The sequence below is a fragment of the Engystomops pustulosus genome, chromosome 1, assembly GCF_040894005.1.
Source record: "Engystomops pustulosus chromosome 1, aEngPut4.maternal, whole genome shotgun sequence".
Taxonomy (NCBI): Eukaryota; Metazoa; Chordata; class Amphibia; order Anura; family Leptodactylidae; genus Engystomops; species Engystomops pustulosus.
In genome coordinates, this window is record NC_092411.1 from 237,112,842 (window position 1) to 237,131,201 (window position 18,360).

At 39.2% G+C, this 18,360-nt stretch overlaps 1 protein-coding gene across 4 annotated transcripts in view; it reads left to right on the top strand.

Annotated features, from left to right (window-relative positions):
* TTC29 (tetratricopeptide repeat domain 29) overlaps positions 1 to 18,360 on the top strand; it is a 157,661-nt gene that overhangs the window by 33,353 nt on the left and 105,948 nt on the right. For all 4 annotated transcript variants that reach the window (XM_072121677.1, XM_072121704.1, XM_072121686.1 and 1 more), the window contains exon 4: positions 5,460 to 5,683. In XM_072121677.1, the coding sequence (XP_071977778.1) occupies positions 5,460 to 5,683 (224 nt within the window). The remainder of the gene's footprint in view (positions 1 to 5,459; positions 5,684 to 18,360) is intronic.

Genomic DNA, 18,360 nt, shown 5'->3' on the forward strand with positions numbered 1-18,360 from the left:
TGCTACTTTTCTGAATTTGATGCATTTGCAATACACTATTGAATGTCTGAATTTTGTTAGCATATACAAGGGGGAAGCAAACTGCACGGAAAATTTTAGAGCATTAACATATCATGTTTATTTAAAGGGGAACTCGCTCTCATTGTGAGTGCTGCTTACTGAAACTTTCTGAACATTGCCCTGCAATGGTTAAATATTTTAAGCTGCGGGCAAGTAAAGCTATGAACTTCAGTAGCATGAGGTTTTAACTCTTTCCTTCAAGGATGTTTTTGACACCCATACTTTTCTACTAGCAGCAAATGAAATGTATGCGGGTCATTGCCTAGCAGGGCTTAACAACACAGCTATCTACCAATGTATGACACATCCGGTCTCCAGGGTTTCCTTTCAGAGCTGGTAGTGTCACTCAGTATTGAGCAGAAGGTGCCAGAGAGGGGACATGTATATTTCAAATTCATTGTTTTATATTTATAATATTCCTTTATTTATTTATGGATTTATTTATTTTAGGGCCTCTATCACATCCACGGTTTTTAAATAGTCTTACACACTAATTTTTAATGCATTTTGAGCTCCATCTTTTATTTTATAACATTCATGAATTTCTTTAGCAGACCTTCTGCAGCAGACCCAGTCAATGTGGAGGACCTACCTTGTAGTGCTGCAGCAAAATTTGTGCTACATATCCAAAGCATAAGGTATAACTTGCTGATCAGTGGATGACCAAGTGTTGGGGCTCTTATGAGGATGGGGGTCCATTGTACCCAACATGAATAGAGCGGCGGGTTGGACATGGGTGCTGTCACTTAATTGCACTGCTGAAAGTAACTAAAAGTTTTGTTAGAACAAAGAGAAGCGAAGAAGAGAGGAACAGGTGCGTCTGGTCACTGTTCATTTTGGGTAACCCCGTTTTCATGACCCATGGGGGGTCCTACCACTGGGACCCTCATCAATCAGAAAAATTTGGTGTGGCACTTGATATGACTGAACAACCACTTTAAAGCATACCTTGATTTTTGACATTAATTCATTTTTTTGTTATAAGATTTCTCTGATACAGATAAGATACAGTATGATTCGGTTAAAGGAATTTTTTGTTATGGGTTATACATTCTACACACCACTATGATCATTTGCTGGTGTGAACAAAGGCTTTCTATAGGTCATTATATGAGAAGCTACTAGGTTGCAAAGAAATATACTTTTTTTCCCCTCTTTTACCTGCTTTGATAGAAGAAGTGACTGCCGGCAACAGATCATTAATGTTGCTGTCACGGGATTGTGCGGGTACTTGGAAGGGTCTTTCTATTTCACTCCATGGGTATTGGAGCAGAGGCTTTTAAGTTTTTTTTTTTTATATATATATATATATATATATATATACAGTATATATATATTACAGCATGTCAGAAGAGTGTCTTCATTTTGAAAGAACTATACTAGACTTAGGATCAATCTGTCGTCCTACATTTATAGAGAACTAAACAGTGGCTCCGTTTTCTTGTAGGGTGAACTCTAAGCATGAAATACCTGCGCCTGACATAAACTGGGAGTTGCTCATGATTAGTTATTGCTGATCATAAATGCTCATTAAATACTATACTATAATATATTTAGTTATTAGGTAGGAGATTAAAGGAGTTTTGATGGTTCCATTCGCACTGCCCTCAAAATATTTGTGTATATTACCTGCTTCAGTGAAAGTGTTGGAAGATCACATAACCTCTACGACTTTGTGGCCCCAGCGGTTACTAAAGGAGATGACAAAAAAAACCCTCAAAAAGTACCACATAGCGCATTTTAATAGAAATAGCAAAAGACTTGATGATGTCACTATCTGTAGCAATAATAGTTTCCACACCACTATTTTCTGGTGAAAAGGAAGTTCAGTACAGGCAGTCTCCAGGTTACGTACAAGATAGGTTCTGTAGGTTTGTACTTAAGTAGAATTTGTATGTAAGTCAGAACTGTATACTTTATAATTGTAAACAGTCAAATTTTTTTTGGTCTCTTTGATAATTGGATTATAAAAATGTTGGGTTGTCATAAGAACCTGGATTAACAATAAAGCTTAATTGCAGAAACCTTTGATAACTGTTACAGGGGATCACTGTGGCTTAGGACTAAAGTACAGTAAATTACCAATATCTAGAGGGCCGTTTGCAACTAGGGGTCATCTGTAAGTGAGGTGTTCTTAAGTAGGGGACCACCTATAATAAGAAAGCGCATGCAGCATAAAAAAGTGCCAGCACATCAAAGGCATGGTAGAGTACTTCATAGTAGTAGTATGTTTCCCAAAACTGGCCTGTATATTTATATAAACTCACTAAATGGATTTATGTTGCACATTTCAGAACTTTTCTTGGACTAGAAACTACAAAGAAGCACCAAATATGACATCAAACATTAAATGGGGTTTTCTAGGAATATGGAAAGAGGGCTGGTTTAAAAGTCAAAGCAAAATATACTTGGCCCTCTCCATTTTCTGTGTTGTTACGTTACTCACTGTTTCCCTAATCCAATGGGTTACCTCCTCAGATCAGGACAACAAAGGAAGTAATGTTTGGAAAGAAGTACAGAAGAAATTTTTTTATATAAAAAATTAAAAAAATTAAACCAAATACATCATTTAAAAAAAATTTCTTAAATATCCAGTGTAATATCTGTGCCAGCATTATCCTCGGCCAACAAGGTGATGCCTGAAGATGCACCATTTAGCATTGTTTTATCTTTAATAATGTGAACACTGGTTTGTTTTTTCCTAGAGGTTTTGATTAATTCTGCACCACACCCAGTAGTGACCTTTCTGGTTCACTAACCGTTATCCTGCTGTGATGGACGGAATCCTTGTCCTATTAGCGTTTGAACCAGGATCCTGCCATCATATAAAAGGTCCTGGCAATCTATCCTCTGTATTTGTTGTAGTTAACACTTGATCAAGCTTGTGTGTAGTCTGTTTGCTTATATGTGGTATCTTCTGACCCCTTGGCTTGTCTTCCTGGTTATCCCTTTTGTCTGTCAATTTGGTAGTCCATTGTCCTCTAGGTTTGGCTCTGGCATTTTTTTCAAATGTGTTTGTTTGTTTGTCTGGTCCTAGATTGTTATCCCTTAGAGTTAAGTAGGGACTGTCACCTTGTTGCTGGCCATCTTTTAAGGGGGTTTCAAGTAAGAAGGTAGGGACCAAAGTAAGTGGTAGGTTCAATTTTAGGGCTCACAGTCTGTGACCGTCTTTTTGTTCCCTGTCTGTCCTGTAACACCCAGTGACTCTTTATGATTCTATGTCAGTGATGGCGAACCTTTTAAAGACCGAGTGCCCAAACTACAACCAATATCCACTTATTTACCCTGATGTGCCATTTTAAGCAGTAGCTTATTGCTACCTGTTCTTCCACATCTTTAATGTATCGGCCGCCTGAGGCCACCAATACAGTTGAAACAAGGTGGGTAAATTCAGACTCTCATTGTAGCTTCTCTCCAGGGCCTCTCTGTTTAGGAAGAATGGTGGGTCCAGAATGAGGACCTCCAAAGATAATGCAGCCCTTTCCACACCTTCTCACTTTTCAAGCAGTTCCAAACAGTCAATGAAGTGTTGCTGTAAAATAGCGCTGAGCGCAGCATCTCATAAGTTGCCTAGGACTGCAGGAAGATTTAATGGATTTGTTCCTGTTTCATGAACTCTATCCTGGGCTGATAGCCTGAGTGCCCACAGAAAGGGCTCTGAGTGCCACCTCTGGCACCAGTGCCATAGGTTCGCCATCACTGTTCTATGTAGTAAGCACTGGCTCTTTATGTAAGGCAAAGCAAGATATGCTGTAAATATAAAATAAATATTGATGTTCAATAAAATATAGTTCATGTAAAGACGTACATTATATAATACAATAAAAACATTTACACATTCCATTTTAATGACCATTGAGTTTTCCAACAATGACAGGATCGAATAACTTGATAAAGAAGAACATATCAACATCTGTATTTTCTCAGATTTTCTTCTGTCATTGGAGAAGGAAACAAAAACGAGAGCTTGATCGGTAACACGATTGACGCTAACCGCAACTATCTAAATACACAATTTTCTGGCCAATACTCCAGTCACAGATTTTTTTTTTTGTGTCTTTGATTGAAAGCCATGTTATTCCCTTATTGCTGTGATAAAGCAGATGTGAACAGACCAGTGTGGACTGATGTGGACCAGTGGTCTTCTCTGCACATCATCCGATGGTGCTGCGCATCGCAGCGGGCTACCGTTTGCACTTCTTAGACCACATATCTAGTGCCCCACCGTGCCACTCAACCGACATGCATTGTGGGATGTGCTAACCACTGAGCCTGGTCTAGAATTTGATCACCTCCCCCCAGCCATTCATTGGTTAATCCAAAGGTCAGTGAAATGATGGATGTTCTTGGTGGATGTTCTTTAGTTTTTTTTTTTTTCATAGCAAGATATTGTTCTTTACCATGCCTTTGATGTGCTGACACTTTTTTTATGCTACATGCACTTTATTATTACTGAACTGTTGTACCAACTTTTCGTTCTATTGTTTGGCACTACCCAGAATCCCATCTTTGTGTTTTATTTGATCATTTGTTTTTAATGCATGCTGAATCAAATTGTAAAATTGTTATATTTAAATGCAGCTTTACTGGTGTTTGCTCTCCATTTCTTTTTGGAAATCTTATGTTAGTTGAGGGTCCAAATTTATATGAGTGAGAGCCTTACTACAGACAATACGGTATTGCACATGTGACTGGTTTATTCTTACTCTTGTACCACACAATTTGGTTTGCTCAGATGTGAACAGAAACTAGTGCAGTCGTTATTTAATAAACATATTTTTCCAGTTGTTTAGCAAGTGCACAGAATAATGGGAATACAAATTGGTTGTAAAATTAAATACTTGGCGAGTCTATTAATTTAATTCTGGGTTATATAATATACAGAAACTCTGACCTCCTTTATTTACTTCTTTACTAAGTGATAACCATTCTGAGCGTTCCCACTACATTATTAATAATACCTTGGTATTTTATATGAAGATTAATGAGATATTACACACAGTGGTCACATTCCCTTTCTAAAATGAAATCATCTTGAAAATAATATTTCCCATAATTCTCTGGAGAAGAAATCTCTTCTTATCCTGGAGTGGCCAGGTGGAGTCACCACAGCCTCAGACAAACATGTCCTGAAAGCAGTCTCCGAGTCCTCTGTTTGTGTTGTTTAGAAGAACTTGTGTCAGTACTTGTCTACCTAGTGTGTTCATAGCAGCCGCTCAATGATAAATGTGTAGCACGGCACTCAATTACACCCCATGCATACTCCACCGCTAAGTGCAATACATAGGGGACCCAGACTAAATGAAATGAACAATACAGTGGGAGGTAATGCAGGCGCTTAATACTGAACGCCTTGTAATTATGGGGCTATTTCATTATTTGTTTTCTTCTTTGTGCAGTTATCAGAACTCATTCAAGCACAGCATCTGCATAGAAATGCTGCGCCAAGGCTATCACAAGTCTTTCTCAGAGCTCTTTACTCTGATTCACAAGTGGAATGCCTTAAGGGACGCTGGAGGGCCTGGGTCAGCCATATGGCAGCAGAAACCCTTGGAGGAGCAGCACGAGAAACTGGATCAACTTCAACATTTCCTGACCAGGGCTGAGGCAGCCCAACGATCAGGTAAGAGGGGGAATTCTGGGTAACAGAGCAGCAGGAGCTGAAGCATCGAGAGCCCGAGGCGAGGATTCTAAATTGTTTCATCTTTGAGTTTGAGACATTACTACAATTTAGCACATATCAGCTTTACTCTTATCAGCCGTATAGCAAGATAAGTAGCAGATCATAAAGTATAGTTAAAAAGGAAACCCTAGCATCAAACTGTGCCTCTCTAATCCCTTCAAAAGAGAGAAAGGGGTGCATGTATTTTAACATCTCTTAAGGGAATATTGTTGTTTTATATGCACGAGAAGTCTTCTGGGAAGCTTATGTATGCATAGCATTCAGGCAGCGTCATTTTTTTTCTTCTGGCAACGCTGCAGCATTAAGCAGTATTGCAGTGCCATCATGTACTTCCAATACATACCGTGCAAAGGTAATGAAATAAAATGCAGGTGAAGCAATAAGCAACTCCGCCAAATGAAATGCTATTCTTACCTAATATTCTGACTTACTTTTCCTTCAGATTAAATATTAAAATATGTATTTATTGCGTGTGACAAGAATGTATTATGCGCATTGGCTGTACTCATTTCTAGCTCTTTAGTCTAATTTTAACATTTATCTAGCCTGGAAGGATAATTGCAATTTTAAATGAAAATTGAATATAAAATATTGTAATGCAGATGTACAAATGTAGAAATCAAGGCTCTTTTTTAAAAACCCCTTTGCAAAATTTCTATAAAGTAAAATAAAAAATAGAATTAATTTAAGTTTATACACCAACACATATGTACAGGTCTTGTTTTCAAAATAATAATAATATAGAATAAAAAAAATAATAATATATATAATTTCAAAACACCAAATAAAGTAAATGTCAGTAAGCGATGTCAAAGCCTGTAACTTGGTGCATTTGGTGATGGACTTGGTGCCCTGGAACATGACTTGCTTGGCCAGGTCTTCATGCAATAGACGGTTCAAGCCAGTCTCGATTTCTCTAAAAGTGATGATGGGGCTACTATTCTAAGGAAGATGTCATTGACAGAATAAGTTCATCATTCAAACATGGTGTCAAGATGAACATGTTTGAGTACTTTGTGCATGTAGATGGCATAGCTCTCCTTTACTTTTATTTTGTTTCTTGCCATCTGAGAGTTTGTGAAGGCTATATATGATGGTGAATGTAAAACAGTTTTTTAATAGTTACAAAACACCAATGAAAGTAAAGAACAGATATCAAAGCCAATAACTTGGCACTGGGGCACATGGTGATGGTCCTGGTGACCTTGAACGTGACTTGCTTGACCATATCTCCATGAGTAGCGGATGCACGGCAGCCTAGATCTCCCAGGAAGTGATGGTGGGGCTACTGTTATAGTGAGTCAAGCAGGAGGCTCCACCTGTTATGTACTTGCAGATGTCATTGATGAGCAAGTTCATGATTTCCATGGCCTTGAGGAGATGCTGGTGTCAAGATGCACATGCTTGAGTGCCTTGCACACTTAGATGGCATGGCTCTCCTTCCTGCTCTTCTTTTGCCGTTCTTCTTCAGAGAGTTGGTGAACGCTTTCTTAGGAAGTGCTGGGGAAGATGGGGTGGTTACTTCTTTGAAACCAAATAATAAAATAAAGTGTTCAACATTAAGTAACAGATTTGTGAAAGAAGTTTATTCAGGGCAAGTGACAAAACTTATATGCAAATGTTGTGTTTTTTTTTTTAAACCTTTCAACCATTTTGAGGAATATTTGTGGGACCACAGAAAAAATGTGCCCCTAAAGGGGCTTCTTAGTGCTTAGCCAGAGTTTGCAAAACATTTAATACGGTGACTCGAAAGAATTGTGTCACAGACTTTATGTTAAAGGTGCACCCAAAAAATATGGTGCACAATTCCCGAACAGTGCAGGGTGTGCCAGATTATTGAAGACCGTGCACCCTGGTGCACCTAGAACAATTGTAAGACAAACTGCACAGTTATGATGCATCTGGTCTGTTATGTTACCCCTGGCATTCAGTAACCTACAAATTCAGTAACCTACCTGAAATTTTTTGAGAAGCATAAAAAGTTTACAATGCAGTTATATAATATCATAAAATTCAGGCAAATCGGTAGCCTGCAATGACGATTTCCTAATCAAAAACTATTTAAACAAAAGCCAATAACACTGGTGGGTGCGCCCGCCACAAAAAAGTAATTGTCTCAATTGTTGTTCTTGAGCATAAATTACAGCTTGCCAATGATGTCTTATTCTGTTCACAAGTTGTCTGCTGAGGCCTGGCTTCCCACTGTTCTTGAAGGATGGCCCTCGGGTCATTGAGGTTCTGGGATACAGAGTTATGAGCCAATACACAGGGACTTAGCTGATCCCATTGTTTTCAATGGGATTCATGTCTGGATATAGTGTAGGCCACTCCATTTGAGGTTCCCCAGGCCCAACAGCTGATCCCAAATCATGTGACCTCGATCAACTGGAATATTGTCTTCCATGAAGATGAGGGTAACATGACACATGACTTACACCATATTTAATCCGTGTTATTTTTCCCAAAATGGAAGACTGAAAACAGGTCTATGAAATACTGTACATGTATGAACTGTTTTTGTGGAAAACCTCCAAACATGAATTCTGTTGAGTTTTAGTCCTATGGGAACACAGCTTTAGAGTAGTGGTTTCTTACACTTTTTGTGCCATTCTAGCATTGCTTCTCCACAACATTACTTAAAAATCTCTAGAAATATATTTTTATACATTTCAAATGTAAATATATATGGTTAAACAGGTTTTTTTTGTAATATTTTTCTATTATTTATGGAGCCATAAAAAACATTCATGTAAAAATGGAATTGAAATGCTTTTTTTCATAAACTTAAAGGAAACCTGTCATCAGGAGCCCTTTTCTGGCTCCCCCATGTCCCCACAGAGAAGAGTGTGCACATTGCCAAAGAGTTTTTATAAAAAACTGACATTTTCTGAAAAAAAGTTTACCTTTCTGTATGCCAAGTTGTGTCTCTAGTGTCATGGGAGTGGCCATGAGGAGTGGGGCAGACAATTGATCTATACGATCAGCTGGCAGGAAAGAGCGTCAGTGACATAGTGAGGATGATCCACCTCATTGCTTGACCGGGCTCCCGCTATCAACCTATGGTATGTACAAGGGATGAGACGTCACCGACCACTATATGTTCTGTATGGCTATATCCACGTGTCAATCAGATTCTTTGATCCTATTATCTTATATTCTATGGGGGACAACTCTTGATCTTTCTCTTCAATGTTTTTCATTCTTGGGAGTGGCTTTATCTTTATATATACCCGGCGCCATCACACCTCAATGCCAAATCCCTGATGAAGCCAATCCTACTGTCGAAACATGTCGGGGGGCTAATGTTATGAACTTTTAATTAGTAGTGTTGTGTGAACCTTGAGTCTATACACTATATAGGGACTGTTTTAACATGTTTAATCTGATACACAGGGGCATGATAGCGTTGATTTCACCTTAAGTATATGGCTAGTATGTAGGTGCAATGTTCTATAGGGCCAGTCTGTAGGTAGGATAGTATAGTCAGTCAAGCTGCACCACTTATTCATATTGTATCTACAACTAATTGCAGCTTCAGGAATACAGTGGCCAAATCGTCACAGCAGCCCCTGTGTGGGCAACTGCAATTAAAACCTGATCTCCCCCATACACGTCCGACAGTGTGTGCTGAGTGTGGTCACCAAGATGATTATATAGTATCATGACATGTCTGATCTATATCTAATATCATCATACGCTGCCTAACGCCCCTACTATCACTAACATTGTAGTGTACTAAACATAGTCCAGCTGACAAGACTTGGGACACATTTTCACACTGTATTTTTAAACACATCCCCATGAGCACCAAGCAATACAGCTATTTTGTGTTTTGTGTTTAGCTTTTGTTTGGTAAATAAAAGTGATGCATCAATTCATATATTCTGTACAGATATGGGTTGTTTTGTTAACTTCTTAACGCTCTGCGCCATAGCTGTACGGTGCTGGGGGTGTATGAAGAGGGCTCACGGGCCTCATACGCAGGTGGGGGTTGTTGCATACTGCAGCAAACCCCACCGCTAATAACCGTGGCCGGTGCTTGCTATTAACTCCTCCGATGCATTTAAAAGATGGAGGGGCGTGGGCGCCGCCATCTTGGATCCAGTCGGTTGCCATGACAGCCTCGGGTCTTCGTCCGACCCAAGGCTGCATGGTTTCTGCAGGTTCATTACAATGAGCCAGTGGCTTATTGTAATGTATACTATGCAGAAATGCCATATACAGGCAGTCCCCGGGTTACATACAAGATAGGGTCTGTAGATTTGTTCTTAAGTTGAGTTTGTATGTAAGTTGGAACTGTATATTTTATCATTGTAATCCCAGACAGAACTTTTTTGGTCTCTGTGACAGTTGGATAGTAAAAATGTTGGGTTGTCATAAGAATCAATATTAACACTAAATCTTCATTACAGACGCCTGTGATAACTGTTATAGCTGATTATTGTAGCCGCAGTCTAAAGTACAGGAACTTACCAACATCCAGAGGTCCGTTTGTAACTAGGGGTCGTATGTAAGTCGAATGTTCTTAAGTAGGGGACCACCTGTACTGTAATACAGTAGTATTGCAGTATATGATAGGAATGATCAGACCATCTAGGGTTAATGTACCCTACAGTACAAAACAGTAAAAAAATTGTAAAAAAAAAAAGTTTCAAAAAAGTTTTAAAAATAATAAAAAATGTTAAAAATCTAAAAGTTCAAATCCCCCCTTTCCCTATAACTGACGTAATAAACAGGTATCGCCACGTCCCAAAATGCCCGATTTATCAAAATATAAAAACGGTTATTGCTAGAGGTAGCCCCCATAACGGAAAACAGCGCCTGAATGTACGAATCGTGACTTTTACACCATTTTACTTTTTTAATATTTGTTATCCATGGCCTTCTAAAATCAACTTTTAAAATTATGCTATGGAGTCAAAAGGGCTCTGGGGTTTGTTACCAAAGTCCCTCCATGCTACAGTCCCTCATGCACAGGCTGTTACAGTGGAACACTTCCTCTGTCTCCCTCAGGCAGAGGGAGAGGGAAGAGCTGAGAGAGCAGGGGGGAGGCGAGGCAGTGTCACAGACTATGAATCTATGATCCTCTCCTCATTAGCATGATTTGAAAAGTTGATTTTAGAAGGAAGATAACAAATATAAAAAGATTACTACAGTCATAATGCCTGGATCTATGAGTAAGTGCCCCTGGTTTATCATGCTTGATTTTGATGGTAGATTTCCTTTAACCCCTTAACGCTCTGCGCCGTAGCTCTACGGCGCAGAGGTATAAGGGATGTATGAAGAGGGTTCACGGGCTGAGTCCTCTTCATACAAAGGTGGGGGTTTTTGCATTTTGCACAAAACCCCCACCGCTAATAACCGCGGTCGGTGCTTGCACCGATCGCGGCTTTTAACCCTCTCAACGCCGCCGGCAAAATCGCCTGCGCCGCCATCTTTTTTCCGATCGCCACCCCCCCGAACGTCATCGGGGGGCGGTGATCGGTTACCATGGTAGCCTCGGGTCTTCTTTTGACACGAGGCTACATGGCTTATGCAGGTTCGTTACAATGAGCCAGTGGCTCATTGTAATGTATGACCTGCAAAAATGCCATATATTGCAATACTGTAGTATTGCAGTATATGGTAGGAGCGATCTGACCATCTAGGGTTAATGTACCCTAGATGGTCTAAAAAATAGTGAAAAAAAAAGAAAAAAAAAAGTTTCAAAAATAAAAAAAATTAATAAAATATTAAAAGTTCAAATCACCCCCCTTTCCCTAGAACGGATATAAAACATAATAAACAGTAAAAATCACAAACATATTAGGTATCGCCGCATCCCAAAATGCCCGATCTATCAAAATATAAAATCGGTTATGGCCGGCGGTGACCTCCGAGACGGGAAATGGCGCCCAAATGTCCGAAATGCGACTTTTACACCTTTTTACATAACATAAAAAATGAAATAAAAAATGGTCAAAATATTGCACAGACCTCAAAATGGTAGCAATGAAAACGTCGCTTCATTTCGCAAAAAATGACCCCTCACACATCTCTGTGCGCCAAAGTATGAAAAAGTTATTAGCGTCAGAAGATGGCAAAAAAATTTTTTTCTTTTTTGTACACATTCGTTTAATTTTTGAAAATGTATTAAAACACAATAAAACCTGTATAAATTTGGTATCACCGCGATCGCACCGAACCAAAGAATAAAGTAGGCATGTTATTTGGAGCGAAGAGTGAAAGTCGTAAAAACTGAGCCCACAAAAACGTGACGCACGTGACGTTTTTTTTAAATTTTTCCACATTTGAAATTTTTTTTCAGCTTCGCAGTACACGGCATGTTAAAATAAATAACATCACGGGAAAGTAAAATTTGTTACGCACAAAATAAGCCCTCGCACAGGTCTGTACATGTAAAAATGAAAAAGTTGTGGATTTTTGACGTTGGAGAGCGAGAAATCGGCCGAAAAACCCTGCATCCTTAAGGGGTTAAAATAATTAGCCTCAATTTTTCTCTATTGTCAAGATCTCTCTTTTGTATAGTAAGCTTATACATTTATATATTTATAAATGTTCTTTTTCTTGTTTTACGTTTCTGTTTTTTTCTGATCAATTTATCTGAAATTAACTATTAAGTCTGTGCACATATCAGATTTAACTCTTTATCATGCACTTGATAATTCACCTCTAGAATCTACATTGCATTTACCTGGTCTGACATCTACACAGAAAATGAAGCTGTTTGCTTTCTTTCTATTTTATTTTTATGAGATGATAAGAAAATTGGATATGTGGGGGGGTTGGTTGTTTGTCACCCACCTCTTTGATCCTATTTGTCTTTTTTAGCCCACAAAGCCCCTATAAGTCATCAGTTTCTCTTTGCCTGGAAAGACATTCTAAAGGTATTATAGGTAAATACTCCTTGATATTGCTTCTACACCTACTTAGAGCCGCAAAATCTCTGCCTTCCCATGTTGATTTTTTCTCTGGGGTACATTAAGTTCGCACTATGGAGCACCTGACAGCTCTTCTCCATAACAAACCAGAACACTTCGATCTGATTTGGGCTTCTTGGGACAGTTTCTAAGGACATAAGATTGACTGATAACTAGGTGTTGTCACATACTGTACTTTAGATTCCAATCCCCTTCCACACAGAAGGTGTCAGTAATCCCCCTACCCCTTCCAATAGTGTCTTCACCTTGTCACATTTGTGAAAATCACTTTAACTTCTTTTCCACCATTTCTTATATTTAGGGTCTTTCCTTGCCAGAATGTTACCTCTGTTGTAGTTAATTCTGTACATTTTTTCTGTGTACTTATGGTTGTTGTGATAACATTCCGCAATATCAATATTCTGTGTTTATTGTAAAATATTTTAAAAATCTATAAAACTACTTTTATATAAAAAGAAGTTTGTCCTTATCCACCCCTTTATTTAAACGTGTTAATAAGTGCAGGCCAGAAAGAGAGTAAAAAACAGGAAAAAGAAGATTTTTTTATTCAACATAACCTGTTACAACGTTTATACTTTGTACTATTACCTGCTGTTTTCATTTTAGAAATTATCATGTTACAATAAAAACCGTTCCTCCCCTAAAAACAACAATAGTATAGTATTATAAAGAGATATTTGTATTTGGTGTATTTTGATATTGAATATCTAGCGGATATGTAACCATTCTGGTATGATACATTTGCTGCACAGTTTGTGTGCTAAAAGTTCTGGAAACCTGCTCAAGTGTTACTATTATAGTAGTAAAATGAGTGTGTGCTCAATATCATCTAATCACATCATTGATCATAGCGAGTTAAAGTGATTTTACGGCTTGTGAGTTGTATAAATCAATTGTTAAGAAACCAGCGTAGGTGGAAAGAGTCTGGTGCCACATCGGGTCATATACGCATGGCTTGGAAAATGACTGCTAGCATGTGCTAGATGTTCGCATTGTATGGGGGGGGGTAATTTCATTACCCATATTCAGTGCTTCAGGACATGCTTTGTGGCACTAAATGGGTTATGGAAAATGAATAGATTGGGAACCAGTTGGTCATCTTATTGATTTATCTTGCTTGTCACAGCTGCACACCAGACTATCTGTCTGGTCACATTACTGGTATACAAATGGTTTTATCATATCATATGTCCTATGGTATATTACACTGGCATTATTTTTCTTCTTAGAGTGTTGTTTCCTACCATATCTTTGTTACACAGTTTTCACACAAATAATTAAGAAATTTTGTATTTGGCTGAAAGTAAGTAAATAGATACCGGCTATTCATGGCAACATCTGGGTGTTTCTTAATGGAGTCTATTTTATTGTCACAAAATTAGGTTAAATAATTAACCTTTGGTGCTTGTCCTGTCATCGCACTCTTTCATATATTGCATTTATATTAACAGCATAAATTCATTAACTTATTTTCTATTCTACTTTTCCATGATAATATGGACCAGAATAAAATTTGTTTATTTTCCTGGAAAGTAGCCGTTAATAAATGTATCAGGCTTTTACAACTTAACCAGTTTAATATTAGAAATACAACAATGAGGTATATTATATATTCATACAGGTAAAGATAAACTAAGAATGAAACTATTTATGAGTATATTTTAAAACTTTAACCTCTTTTAAGTATTCTTAGTCTGAAGCAGTAAATACATCCAAATGTTAGTTAAGCTTATTGTTGTTGAGGTACTTTGTGCCTTTTTTCTTACATTATCTACATCAGCAAAAAGTTATTCTTTGAGGTCTCAGCAAAAACTGTTTAACCTCAGAGAGGTTTGATAAATTTTGATCATGTTTTTATCCATTTGGACATCTGGAACAAGGTTGACCAGTTTTCTTGACATTTTAACTTGCTTAAAATGGAGGAACTATTTTTTAACTTATGTTATACTCCTATCATCTTCCTCAAATGCTGTATGTAGCAGAACAACTGTTCACACTCCTTTTTGCCTAAAAGAAAGCAACATTTCACAGATGCACATTGTCCATGTGAATCAGCCAATATTGAAATAGGCAAAATAGGCAACTTTTTGAAAAAAAAAATATTGGCGCAGCCTTTTTAAGCAATATTGATGGCATACTGCCTAGGAAGGACATACTACTAGCAACATAAGCTCCTGTTGCTGCAGTCACCTAAATAAAATACTGCTACAGAAGCCTGTAGTCCTGATGCTCCACCCACCAGAAGGACATGCTGCTACGGAAGACTGTAGTCATGATCCCCTAATCAACAGAAGAACATGCTGCTACAGAAGCCTGTAGTCCTGATGCTCCATCCACCAGAAGGGCATATTGCTACAGAAGCCTGTAGTCCTGATGCTCCATCCACCAGAGGGGCATATTGCTACAGAAGCCTGCAGTCCTGATGCTCCACCCACCAGAAGGACGTGCTGCTACAGAAGCCTGTAGTCCTGATGCTCCATCCACCAGAAGGGCATATTGCTACAGAAGCCTGTAGTCCTGATGCTCCATCCACCAGAAGGGCATATTGCTACAGAAGCCTGTAGTCCTGATGCTCCATCCACCAGAAGGGCATATTGCTACAGAAGCCTGTAGTCCTGATGCTCCATCCACCAGAGGGGCATATATTGCTACAGAAGCCTGCAGTCCTGATGCTCCACCCACCAGAAGGACATGCTGCTACGGAAGACTGTAGTCCTGATGCTCCATCCACCAGAGGGGCATATTGCTACAGAAGCCTGCAGTCCTGATGCTCCACCCACCAGAAGGACGTGCTGCTACAGAAGCCTGTAGTCCTGATGCTCCATCCACCAGAAGGGCATATTGCTACAGAAGCCTGTAGTCCTGATGCTCCATCCACCAGAAGGGCATATTGCTACAGAAGCCTGTAGTCCTGATGCTCCATCCACCAGAGGGGCATATATTGCTACAGAAGCCTGCAGTCCTGATGCTCCACCCACCAGAAGGACGTGCTGCTACGGATGCCTGTAGTCAGATGCCCTAACCACCAGAAGGACATGCTGCTACGGAAGCCTGTAGTCCTGATGCTCCATCCACCAGAGGGGCATATTGCTACAGAAGCCTGCAGTCCTGATGCTCCACCCACTGGAAGAAAATTACTTGTCATTGTGAAGGAACTGAAAATCTGTTTATTTTGTAAAGATACAGAAAATACACCAGGCATTTGTGCCTAAGGGTTAATTCACACAAAGGATTTTCTGGCATGCATGCTTTCAGTGTCAACAATAACCAACAACTTCAAGACCTATAGAAGAACCACAACATGCATTATTTCACTTTATTGTAGAACGTGGTGCCACGTAAAAAATTGGAATGGTTTTATAGGGCCATACTAATATATTTAACTCTACTCAATACCTATCTACTGAATTCAGTATATAACCTGTTCCTACATAAACAAAACAGTGATTATTTAACAATGGGGAAGGGAGCTCAAATTATTCAATCAGCTCAGACGGGCCAGTCAGAGACTGTTAGTGGGCCAGATGTGGACCTCAGGCCATACAATGCCCAGGTCTTTTGTAAAGGCCTAAACCAGTGTTCAATTCTTGGTCGGGAAACCACGGCCATAGGAGAAGAAAGAGGCTGGTGTGGCAGATGACCCAAGGTGCTGTGCAGTTGGCAGTGTAAGGAGCAGAATCGCCATGGCCAGGAACCTCCACTTCTTCAGTCAGCAGAGGCTCCTGCTTTATCCACTTCCTGTCACAGCTCATCCCACAGCACTCTCACCACCACTGTTCTTTCACTACCTCACAGCCATCTGCCACCACTGACCCCTCAACCCCCCCCCCCCCCAGCTCTTCTGGAAAATTAACATTTTGATAAGACTACTCTATACAGATGTAAAATCATATGTTTAGTACATATATTCTATTCTTACCCTAGTAAGAATTCCACTCCCTAGAAACACCCACACCCTTGTCTCATTAAAAAAAAAACTTATTGTACATGTGGTTAAAACCTACTCATTTTCTACATTGAGACAAGAGCTATCATGCCAAGCAAATTGAGAACTGTTTGTAATCTCTGCTGTAAACTGGTAAACTGCCCGCTCTTGCTGCAACAGTTTTTTGGGTAACCCCCTACCCGGTTCCATAAAACCTCAGTGTTACAAAAACTTAAGCAGGGAAATGGAAGACTACATTTTAATACTTTTCACAGGATACATTGTAAAAAATAATATGACTTTCCTATATTTCTTTATGTAGAAAATTTACAGGGATTAATATTTCTCACAAAATATCCACATCCACCATTATGAAAAAGACATCAATTTTAATAGAAGAAGTTTTACAAAATATAAAAGGTTTGCATCAAGATTTTTATTCCCTACCCCGAGCCGAAACCTGAAAATTCCAGGTTTCAGGATAGGGAATAAATGAAAAACTTGATGCAAACCCTTTAACCAATACTTACCAATCCTTAGAACACTTTAAGGAGAGACAGTGAGACTTTATACAGTCTTCTGTGTAGAGACACTCTGTGGGGGGAATGTATCATAGTAGTTGTGCCAGCTTTCTGGCATGTAAATGTAGCACAATTGTCACCTCTGACAATTTGCCATACTTGATTTATCAATAATCCAGATGTAGTAGTTTGATTTATGAGGTGTGTTCTTTCAAAAAGTCACAAACTTGCTGCAAATTTGATTTGGTGCAAATACACTCCAGTCTCTGTGTAGTGTTGGACTTTTTTCTAATTCATAAGATATAGTAAGCTGTCTAAGCCATTATGATAAAAGCTCCTAAGACACTATTAAAAACTACCACAAGATGCCTTCCTTATGGAGCATTGCACCTAGTGACTGTGGGAAGGATACTCAGGACTCTCATTGTCTCCACTTGGAGTCCTGTCAATATTTAGTCACTGATTTGCTCAGAATAGGGGATGAAGAAGGTGCAAATTAAAGAAAACCCCAGTCTTGTAAAGATACATTAGGAACAAGGCAACAAATACACACAAGCGTAAGTGCAAAATAATTTGCAAATGTACCCAAAAGGGTGTCAAAACATTAGCAAAAAGAAAAAAAAACATCAAAATAAAGATACATGTCCCCCAGTGTCTTATTCATAGAAACCGCAGCACAGCTTTTATTTCTTGTAGGGCCCTTGAATATAACATTTGTGCTGTCAGCATTTATTATGGCCAACAAAGACAGTTTTTTTCAACAAAATTTTGAGTGAAGAGTGAAACACTTTTTAGCTAAATGAAGAGGTTCAGATAGTTAAAAGGGCTCTATAGGAACCTGTGATTAGCTGTATTTGTGAAAAATGTGGCGACAGGTTCCCTTTAAAGGAAACCTACCACTTGAAGTGGCAGGTATAAGAGGGAACTACGAGCACCAGCTCAGCTTATTTTTGTTAGTGTTTTAAATCGCAGTATCGCGTTTTAAAACACTTTTTAACAGGGAGGTACGCGCTCGGCGCACCATGCGCGCGACCGTGCGCACAGCTCTCCTTCACTTCCTATGTAGCCGCGTGCACGGTCGCGCGCATGGTAAGCGCCGAGCGCGTACCTCCCTGCACCGAAGCAGCTTCGGCTATAAAGTTTAAAAAGTGTTTTAAACCGCGATACTGTGGTTTAAAACACTAACAAAAATAAGCTCCGGCACCAGCTCACCCTGGGCTGGTGCTCGGT